Source organism: Arachis ipaensis, chromosome B2 (assembly GCF_059453495.1).
Source record: "Arachis ipaensis isolate K30076 ecotype BB chromosome B2, ASM5945349v1, whole genome shotgun sequence".
NCBI classification, from domain to species: Eukaryota; Viridiplantae; Streptophyta; class Magnoliopsida; order Fabales; family Fabaceae; genus Arachis; species Arachis ipaensis.
In genome coordinates, this window is record NC_142437.1 from 120197575 (window position 1) to 120209244 (window position 11670).

Genomic DNA, 11670 nt, shown 5'->3' on the forward strand with positions numbered 1-11670 from the left:
AGAAAAAGAATAAAAGATGGAGATAACCTTCTTTTGATTTCATAACGATTTTTTTTGAAATGGAAAAAATAATAATTTGAATATTAAAAAAAGATCAAACTAAAAGTTACTACAAAAATATTGGTTAACAAGATAAAAAAAAAAAAAGATGTTTAATTTTTCTAATGCGTTGAATCTCAGATTAGTTTACTAGTTATTTTATTAGTCTGTTTAAGTAAGTGTCAAAATTTGAATTTCGCCTTGTATATATATATAGTAATTTATTAGCCAACAATAAATTTTAAATAGAGCTCAATTTTATGCGATAAGTTAATCTTTAACCTATCAAAAAGAATAAAAAAAATATGTATGTGGTTAATTTAGCTAAGTGGAAACTTGAATAACACACCAAATCATAGCCTTAATCCATCAAGCCAAAGTGATGAAGAAATACTTGGACATAAGAGAGGTGATGCATGTATACAATTCATGATAAGAATTTCCATTTCCTAAGAATTTAATATATGGCCAATAATTACATTAAGATATGTAGTAATGTAACTATAGCAATCATAGAGTTAGTGTTTCATGCATGATTTACCTACAAATTTATTTGATGATAACAAAAAAAAATGATAAATTACTAAAAATTTGATAACAAAATTCGAGTATATTTTTATTAATAACAAAATTATTCGAGCATATTTTTAATAGTTTACTCCAAAAAAAAATTAACCAAAAAAATTTAAATTTATTTTATTTAATATTTATTATTATTGCTAAAGTTTAGATTTTTTTTTTCTCTTTAACATTACTGACTTACGTAATGTTACAATATAACTCATTGAGGAGTTTTCCATCAAATCAGAAAATATGAAACAAATAATATATAAATCATTATAATTAAAGTTTAGTTGAATGTAATGATAACACGATTACACGATTATAAAAAGTATTATGTTTATTTCAAAATCAATAATTTTTATTGATGTGATATCGTTTGTATAAAACTATTTGCACTATTTGAAAATTAAATATAAATAGGGTGGTGGGTCCATGAAGAATGCAAATTCAGCAGTAATTCTTGCCTGCAAATGCATGCTTGTCTTGCACTAGTGGAGACATGGGTGCCCCCATTGAATACGTCTTTGCATGATTTCAGGCAAATTGTGGATCAAGATTCAGAAGAGAACAAGAAAATTAATTGAAAATCTTTGTCACCATCCTGTGAATTAAGTATTTAATTTTATTTTTAACTTAATACTGCTGCGTGTTTCACTGAAAAATTAACTTTGTGCGTGACTAATAAATAATAATGATGGACTACAGTTAATAAGGAAATTGATACATTATATTGTTTTACAATAAAAAGTTTAATTAATAGGAGTTTAGGATTTAATAAATTAAAATTAAAAGAGTTTAATTTGTATGCATGTATGAATAATATGGTTGTTTGATAGTTGATGATACCATCATTTAATAAAATAAATATGAAAAGGCAATGGTGTCATTATAATTTCTTATATGGTTCTTGTTATTGAATTATATTGTGATAGGTCACAAATAAATTAAACAAATTGTATCTAAAGAAAACCCAACTATCCATAAAGGCATAAATTCCTAATACATGAATTAATTCCGACAACTATCACATGTCTACTTTTTTTTTATATACTTTATTATAAAATATTAATATTAATTATGAGCTCTATTATTTTTACCACTTATTCTTTAATTTAAAGAAAATTGGGTAGAATTCACGAATACATTATATAACAGTTTGTTAATGTTGCAAGTGTGAGAAGTGTATAAAGTTAATCTCACATCAAAAAAAGTAAAGAAAAGTGAAGAATTTATAAGATGAAAGATTCATAAACTTACTACTTTAAAATTTTGAGTTGGATGTGGTGGACATGATTTTAGCTTATTACAATCCAATATTATTTATAAAGTGTTATTTTATTATAAATGTTCAGAACACAATCTAATTTAACATTCAAGTATGAAAATTTTCTTGCAAAGGAGAAACAATTTTTTTTTTCCCAAATGATGCAGCAAGGCCCATGATTGATTCTTCACACATCCGTTTTATAATTGATCTTTATAATATATAGTTATGACAGGGCTATAACTATAAAGTATTAGTGTAACTTAATAATTAGCCAGGACCAAGACAAATCACTTTAGTTTTTTCCTTATTAAAGAAAGTTATTATGTTTGCTTAATTAGCTTGGACATTATGTGTTGATATGAATTCTTATGTTATCAATTTAGACAAAATCTCACAAATTAATAGAGTTGAGATTCCTGTGTCTCCAAACTACATACAAGAATAATATGTTGTGCCTTAATCAAACAAATATTTTTCAATATGGCATCATCAGACAAAGAAACACTATAATAGAATTTTCATTTTTTCATCATCACACATAAATGTTTTGGGCCTAACAAAAGCATAATGTTGTCTTGGGATCTCATTCTTCAGCTTTGATGCATTTGGTCCACTTTGAAGTCAGACAAGCTGTATTTAAAAAAAAAATAAAAATAAAAATACTAAAAGCATTGTTTTTAAGACTCTTTTTTATTATATTCAAATTTTATTATTAAGAATTTAAGTAATCTGGTTGACCTAAATGAAATATCATAAAAAATAATAGCATTCTTTATTTTTAGTTCTTCAAACTCAAATTTAGACTTATAACAATTAAGATTTAAGAGACGAATTATCAAGTATAATTTTTTGCAAAATTATATTTGTATTATTATTTGATACACATTAAGTATTAAGTATTTTATTTTTATCAATTATTTTTAATACAAAGAGTAAAAAAAATTTACACAATGAAAATATATAAGTGAAATATTTTTAGAAATATTTTGTTTCATTTTGTAACAAGCTAAAAATTAATCTATCACAAATCTAAACTTTATTTAAGAATATATCGCTAACAAATTCAAAATTTTAACACTTATTTATACAATAGACTCCCTATACTTAATTAAGAGGTTGCGGGTTCGAGTCTCCTATCTTTTCAAATTTTTGCCAATGAGTAATAGCTCAAATAGCATAGTTTCCTCATACTCAATTAAGAGGTTGCGGGTTCGAGTCTCCTATCTTTGGTAAAAAAAAAAAAAAAACACTTATTTATACAAATTAATTGGCTAATCTTTAGAAGTTGATTTTGCAGTAAATTTTTTAGTTTTGATTAATTATTACTATTTGACTGTAGTAATAAATTTCAGAGCAATAGGGCCACCTATGTGTACATGTGTAATTCCCTGGAAGGTGAAGCTGTAAAAGCCTGTGACTTTGCTTTATAAAAATTGATGCTTCCCAGAAACAGAATTAACAAACAAAAAGTGATAACAGTGAAGAAAATTTCCTGAACATATATCAATAGAATTTATTAGTGATTGATGTTTTCTAATTATGAATCACATAATTTTCACATGCATAATAATAATGTTATCTGCCAATCAAGAATAGTACACAATAAATGCCAACAAAAGAGAATATTGTCTTTCCATCTAGAAATAAATAATTTTACAGAGACGACACGCGTTCTTAAAATAATATTTTTATATTTTATAATAAAGTATCAGTATAAATTAATAAAAAATGCTATGTTAAGTATTATTTTTAATTTAGATAAATCTAATTCAGATATTAATTGAAATATTATTCTAATAGTAAAATTATAATATTAATATTACTCTATTTCTATTAATTATATAATATACATAATATTATTATTAATGATAGGCTTTTTGACAAGATTAATGAGAATATTGGTATAATTATGAACATATATTACAATATTTACACAAGTATGAATTCAGTAGAGAAAGAATTAATAAGCTTTAATTTCTTTTAAAAAACAAAAAGTTGTATCTATAATAGTTAATACAAAAGATATAAAAATATTTTTTCCTTAAAAAAGTAACAAAATCCTGGTTACCTACTACAAGAAAAGATTTTGATGGCCTCATTATGACCATTATTATTATTCCAACAGTTGTCACATTTGATTTAAGTGATTATGTCAGAACCATGCCATCATATGTGCCTGATATTTATTTATTAAAAAGAATGTGTGTATTTAATTATTTATGGAAGAAGATACATACACTGCACTAAACTTCAATTGCTAGGCCATAATTAACATCAACTCATTAAGTGAGCTCAAATTTATGAAATATTAAGATTGTAAAGTTATTTTTATATCTTTTTTAAAAAAAATCATATCCATTTTAAAAATATAAAACTCTAAACATCTGTACAATTTTTTATGAAATTTTCTATTGCACTATTCTAAAAATGGTATAAAATTATATTATGGTTGTTATTAAAATTATTTAATTTCATTTTACTACCACAATTTTATTACTAAAGATAAAAAAAAAACTCCAAATCTATTAATATAAAAATCTAATCAATTAGCTAAATAAATAAAATAAAAATATATAAAATTAAATTGATGAATATTTTGATACTTAAAAATATAAATTAATTAATAACTACTAAATAATCTAATCTATAATATAATATACCATGGTTGTTAACTTCTCATTATAATCATGTAATCCAACTCATCCTATTAATTTCCACTTTGCTTTACACATAATAGAGCTAGTTTATGATGATAATAATGTTTATGTGAATAGCTTTCCCTAGTCATTATTACAAACCCCCTAAAAGCACTGCAATTCCTCCGGATTCCTGCAATTTCTTAAGACAAAAAACATTGTAACAAAAACAAAAGAAATTAAAAGTCACACTTTATTCATCACCTTTCACCGAAAAGTGCAACCACACCTGCGTTTTCCCTCTTGACTTTACTTCAAGTTTATTTTTTTTAATCATTATAAACTCTTACAATAATAATAATAATAAATAATATAAATTTTCAAAGTCATCACCACACACCAGACAACCTTTTAGCAATTGCATAAGTTCAATGTTGCCTTCACTTCTTCAGAAGACTGATGCAAATATAGTTCTCTCTTTTTAATCTACTGGGGTGTGTATAAGCTAAGGTTTCATTCATAATAATTTCAAGGTTCATTTTTTTTCTTTTTTTTTTTTTATTTTCTTCTTGGAGATGGGAGTGGTAACAGTTGGTGAATTGAAGCCTAGCATTTCAGGAAAAAGAACCTTCCGTCCAAGTTCAAGCATAAGGCATGCCACTGAATGGTAATTAATTAGTTTTCTTGCTCTTGAAACATATATGCTTAATTCCATTTTATTTATTTATTTTTTGTTCTATTTTATTTTATATGTTAGTCAGATATACTTGTTTATCTGCCTATAATTAACTGCTTAAATATTTAGAAAAGATAACTTCATGAGATGTTATGAATAAAATTTTAAAATTTTGATTTTAGTTTTCTGGTCTCTCAATCTTATTTGTTGCACTTCTTAGTCTCATTATCATGTTCTTTTTATGCTTGAATGTTCAGTTCTTTCAGAAGGAATACAGCTAAAAATTAAAATACACCTGTTTTATTTAGTTTTTCTTTTAATAACTTTTTTTTAAAATTGTTTATTGTTTTCAATTTTAGTTACAAAATTCATCACACTTTATTTTTTGTCTTATCTTCTATTTTAACCAATAACCCTTGACCAAATCTTGATGTAATCCTTGTATTCTTCTGTGTTTCTTTTTTCTTTTTTCTTTTTTTCCTGCTTAAAGTTGTGTAATTGGTAGTAGGTATTTATCTACTATCTATATTTCTATTTTTTAAGAGTTGAATTAAGATTTTTTATTTAAAAATAAAATATTTACACTATTTTAACTAATTTTATATTATTATTATTTAATAAATAAAAATGTGGATTACTACACCTTATAGTAGGTATTAGTAAAACTGTGAAATAAGTACAGAATTGGTGTGATAAATGCCTCACCATCTATTTGTCCCAAGTCACATCTGAATTTTTTTATTCTTTCATTGTCAAGCCATATGTAAGTAATTTTGGAAGTGCAAAATGAGTTGGGAGGCACCAAATTTTGACAATTGAGTTCTACTCTAAAATTTTACAGAAATTGCAATTGATATGTGAAAATATTTGTGTAGTTTCCATTTCTCATTTTTTCACTAGTGATATTATGGATTAAATTTTAAGGGGGTTCCATCCACACCATATAAAGTGTCGCAACCAATACTCCATTATTAAATTTGGACTTAACCTTGTGTAACCATACTGTCTGAAGTAACTGACAAAACATATAGTCCCACTAAAAAAGTTGTTTTTATTTAGTTGGGTCCATCCTTCAACTGCAACACTAGATCATGGAAATATCACATATTGTCTTTTGGTTTTGTGGAGTGCACACAACACAACACATACAGAAAAAAAAAAAAATTGAAACTTCATTTTTGTGCATTGAATTGATTGTAAGTACATGCTGCACCAAGAAAACACATAATTTTCATTTTTGATTAAGAACTATAATTTATAATACAATGTGTTGCTGCAATTCTTGCTTTAAATACCATGTCTAAGTCATTCAATTATTCAGCTAGATTTGTTTGTTCCAGGCCAATTTCTGATGTATCTAGTGATTTTACAATTGAAGTTGGATCTTCAAGCTTTGCACTTCACAAGGTAACACCATTTTTCTATTAGGTTTCTGCATTATTCAGCATATATCTAAGTTATGTGGATTTTTTTTTTCACAGTTTCCTCTGGTTTCTAAGAGTGGAAGAATAAGGAAACTGCTGTTAGAGGCTAAAGACTCGAAGGTTTCGCGCATAAGTCTGGCGAACGTGCCGGGCGGCCTAGAATCGTTCGAGCTAGCTGCGAAATTCTGCTATGGAATCAATCTTGAATTAACACTCTCCAATGTTGCTATTCTAAAATGTGTATCACACTTTCTTGAAATGACAGAGGAGTATGCAGAGAAGAACTTGGAAACAAGAGTTGAATCATATCTAAAGGATACCGTTCTACCTAACACATCAAGCACCATAACCGTGCTTCATCGCTGCGAAACTCTTCTTCCATACTCAGAAGAGATCAACCTTGTTAGCAGGCTAATCAACGCGATTGCGAATAATGCATGTAAAGAACAGCTTACCTCTGGATTGTTGAAATTGGATCATAACTTCCCTTCCAAGACTATTTCTAGCATGGAACCGGAGACGCCGTCGGATTGGTGGGGGAAGTCTCTCAATATTCTTAGCCTTGAATTCTTCCAGAGAGTTCTGACGGCCGTGAAGTCGAAGGGACTAAAACAAGAAATGATCAGCAAGATCTTGATAAATTACGCGCACAATTCGCTTCAGGGGATTGTTAGTATTAGCAAGGATCCTCAATTTTTCAAGGGAAGTTCATCTGACTTGGAGTTGCAAAAGAGACAGAGGATAATTGTGGAAGCCATTGTTAGCTTGCTGCCTACGCAATCAAGGAAAAGTCCCGTTCCAATGGCGTTTCTATCCAGTTTGTTGAAGGCTGCAATTGCTGTGTTCGCTTCTTCGTCGTGCAGATCCGATCTGGAGAGAAGGATTGGCCTACAGCTTGATCAGGCAATCCTTGAAGACATACTAATTCCGACAAATTCGCAGCAAAATTTGCAGAACACAGCAATAATGTATGACATAGATTCAATTGTGAGGATATTTTCCATTTTCTTGAACTTGGATGAGGAGGAGGAGGATGATAATCGAATGCGAGACGAAAGCGAAATGGTTTATGACTATGACAGTCCTGGATCTCCAAAACAAAGCTCAATTATTAAGGTCTCAAAATTGCTGGACAATTTTCTAACCGAAGTAGCACTCGATCCAAACTTGTCACCATCCAAGTTTATATCGCTTGCAGAGCTACTTCCAGATCACGCCAGAGTAGTTAGTGATGGACTCTATAGAGCTGTTGATATCTTCCTTAAGGTAAGAATTCTTTCTCGATTTTGTTTTCATGGTAAGATAAATTCTTAGATAGACAATAACTAAGAATTGCTCGTCTATCATGAAACTACTTCTCCCAAAAAATTCAAGCAGATAGGATCTTAAGCTAAATTTTATGGACGTTTCGATCATAAAAGTTCTGATATTATGTCATGAAACTACTAATTTCAAAAATTTAAGTTGATAGGAGAAGCTGTATGAATAAATAATTATATTTCTAACAGAGACTAGACTATTGTCTTTGATTTGTTTGCTTTTTTCTTGTGCAGGTTCATCCAAACATAAAGGACTCAGATCGATACCGTCTTTGCAAGGCCATTGATTGTCAGAAACTGACTCAAGAAGCATGCAGCCATGCAGCGCAAAACGAAAGGCTGCCGGTACAAATGGCGGTTCAAGTTCTTTACTTCGAGCAAATCCGGCTGCGAAACGCAATGAACGGAGGACACAACCAGATCTTCTTCGGCGGAGGATTCAACGGCCAGTTCCCTCAACGCTCGGGGAGCGGAGCAGGAAGCGGAGCCATTTCTCCGCGAGACAACTACGCTTCGGTGCGAAGAGAGAACCGGGAGCTGAAGCTGGAGGTTGCGAGAATGCGAATGAGGCTAACTGATTTGGAGAAAGATCACGTTTCAATGAAGCAGGGGCTTGTAAAGACACGCTCTGCAAGCAGGCTATTCAAATCATTGTCAAGAAAACTTAGCAAAATTAATATTCTATTTAGGATATCTAGCATTAAGCCAAATGGTGCTAGTTCAGAAAGCAGATTCCCTTTCCCTAGGAGAAGGCGTCACTCAGTTTCATGACTAGTATAGTATAATAATGTGTAATATATATCCCTAAATATATTAGTATGACATAATGTATAGTGTGTATCAATGCATGGCATGATTGTTTCCTATTTTTCTTGTGGATAATTTTTTAATTTCTTTTATCACTGTTTATGGATTGATATATCATATATGTGTTCGTTGCAGGAATCATTAAGGGAACAATGTATCTTAATTCTTAATTTAGACATGGTTTTGCACTTTCGCGCATGCTTTAGAGTTTAGCAATACAATATCATTGTGTTTATATGAAATAGGATATGCTCGAATTTTATCTTATGCTTACGCTTTCTCTGTATTTTACTATTTTATACTTCAATTAAATATTGGTTACTTATAGTAAAAATTAGAAAACGGGAAACAGTGACTCCATGGCCCAATGGATAAGGCGCTGGTCTACGGAACCAGAGATTCTGGGTTCGATCCCCAGTGGAGTCGCAGTTTTTTAATCTATACTATCTATAACGGACATCTGAGAGAAAGTTGTATAGGTTATCTTTTCCTTTCCAAAATTTACTTTATAAAAAAATTATTTTGTTAACTCCAATTATTAAACTTGTGACTATTTTATTTTAGTGTGACAGACTTATCATTTAAGCCAATCTCAAATTTATTATTATTGGTTATTTTTTTATTTTAATTTTTAGAGAAGTATTTGAGTGAGAAATAAGATTTTTTTAAGTGTTATTGGTAAAGTAAATCTACTTGGTTCTTACTTGTAGATAATAAAAAATTAAACTCTAATATGTCTCTATGAGTATTTGTCTCACTCTTATCTCTTATCTGTCTCTATAATTATTAAAATTTAACAAATAAAATAAAATTTTAAAATTTATATAATCATTATCACATAAATAACATAAATAAAAATAAAAAATTAAAAATAATACAATATTATTATTCATTTTACTAATTGATTTACATATATTATATTACATAGAGGTGTTCATGGATCGGATCCGACCCACATATCTATTGTATTTATCCGAATTCGATCCGCAGTCTAATAGGTTCGGATTGCGAATTTAATGTAGGTATTCGCATATCTGCGGATCCGCAAAAATAAATAAATAAGTAAATATTATTTTTATGTTTTATTTCAATTAATAATTATCATATATATTATATTATTTTATTTTTATTATTTAAAAAAATTATGTTTAATAATATTATAAGAATAAACATGTTTAAAATAATAGAAAAATAGTATTTTATTGATTTTTTTTAAAAAAAAATTTTAAATATTTATATGTTTTGCAGATATATTCGAGATTCAATCCAATCGGATCCACAAACGTGCGAATTGTATCCAAACTTAGAAATTGCCAATATTTGATCCGATCCCATTATTTTTAGTAAGAATCGTTTCGAGATTTAGTTTATATCCCATCTGACTTCATATATATACCAAAATGGATATTATCCAAATTTAAACTCACCCTATTAGTCGCCTCTAAAAATCCACTCCAAACGAAAAGAACAAAATGGGTACTCCAGAATTCAAATAATGTTGTCATTTCTAATTAGAGTATCATAGCTATTTATATCTAATTTATTATATTATTTGATAAAAATATAAACACATTGAGAACCCAGTAATTCTTCAAGATCACCCGAAAAGATCGAGAGAAGAACTTGGGAAATTGTTTGGTAGATTTCGGAGACACTTCTTCGACTTTAAAACAGCTGAATATGAAGCCTGCTACGTTAGGGTCAAAGCACAAGGTTTCAGTGAAAATATACCTCCTTTGAGTTATCATTTCAGTATAAAAATTCCTATCTATTGGATGATGAACTTCATGTTAATAGTTGATAGTTTTAATAGTACGTTTTGATATGAGAATGCATATTTTATTTTTTTTAAATATTTTAAAAAAAATTATTTGAAATTAAACAAAAAATATTATTTAATAACTAAAATTCTGTTAATTATCTATTATTCTAATAAATCTAATTTATATATTTTTTATTATGTATCAATCGTAATTAACATGATTTACAAATAAAATATATACATTTTATTGTTTGAATTAATTAGTCAAATATTTATTAAAGAATAAAACTTACAAATAATACTATTATATTATATTATCTTACAGATAGCATTCTGCTGGCACAAGAAATATTGACATAGTGAATTTTAATGTTAGTACATATACTTATCTCTTCTCAAAATATTTTAAAAAAGTTTTTTTTTTTAAATTATAAAAAAATTAACATTTAATGAATATATCTCATTGTTTAAATTAATTAATCAAATATTCATCAAAGAATAAAATCTACAAATAATATCTTTAATTAACATGTTTTACAAAAAATGGTTTTTTATTTTTGTGCAAAATCCTTGAAATAAATTAAATATCTATATTAGATCGTTTTTAATTGTATAACATAATTTCATTTTGTAATTTTTGAATAACTACAAATTAAAAGAGGGTTTGTAATATTCAGACCGCCATATTTAAACCCTAATAAAATCAAAATTAAACTCATTTAATTTGACTTGTTTGAGTGGGTTTGTTATTACTTATTAGTACTTAGCTGGAAGATAAAGTGAGTCACAACTCACAACTCAACCAAAGTGCTCAACCAAAGAGCATTTGAACTTTCCTTTCACGTCCAAAAAAAAAAAAAAAAAAAAAACTTTCCTTTGACCCACGTTCTAACATATACCTGCGTCAAGTACTTAAGGTTTGAATTTGACTGCTTTAATTTAGTTTCAGTTCCATTGCCCTCAAATCTCAATATACACCATATATAGTTAGATTTATGTAACAAACTATGCTAACATGTTAATTTAGCAAAGTAGTGCATATCAATAAAAGTAAGGTTTAGTTTGGTAAAGTTTTTTTAAAAAATATTTATATTTTTTAAAAATATAAATTTTTTATTTTATGTTTGATAAATTAAAAAGATCATATATTTATATTTGTAATTTTTAAAAAATTGC

At 27.7% G+C, this 11670-nt stretch overlaps 1 protein-coding gene and 1 non-coding gene across 3 annotated transcripts; both read left to right on the plus strand.

Moving 5' to 3' along the window:
• The first annotated feature begins 4652 nt into the window (after positions 1 to 4652).
• LOC107626124 (BTB/POZ domain-containing protein At1g03010) lies at positions 4653 to 8791 on the plus strand. Of its 2 annotated transcripts, none has more exons than XM_016328912.3 (4): positions 4653 to 5173; positions 6523 to 6589; positions 6664 to 7872; positions 8160 to 8791. In XM_016328912.3, the coding sequence occupies exons 1-4, from the start codon at positions 5082 to 5084 to the stop codon at positions 8694 to 8696; spliced, it is 1905 nt and encodes a 634-aa protein (XP_016184398.1). In that variant the 5' UTR covers positions 4653 to 5081; the 3' UTR covers positions 8697 to 8791. The 2 variants fall into 2 exon arrangements, with proteins under 2 accessions (XP_016184398.1, XP_016184399.1); XM_016328913.3 differs by lacking the exon at positions 4653 to 5173 and adding an exon at positions 6240 to 6378.
• Positions 8792 to 9085: 294 nt separating this feature from the next.
• On the plus strand, positions 9086 to 9158 carry TRNAR-ACG (transfer RNA arginine (anticodon ACG)). The gene has a single exon. It is a non-coding gene; the product is annotated as a tRNA-Arg (tRNA).
• The last annotated feature ends 2512 nt before the right edge of the window (positions 9159 to 11670 follow it).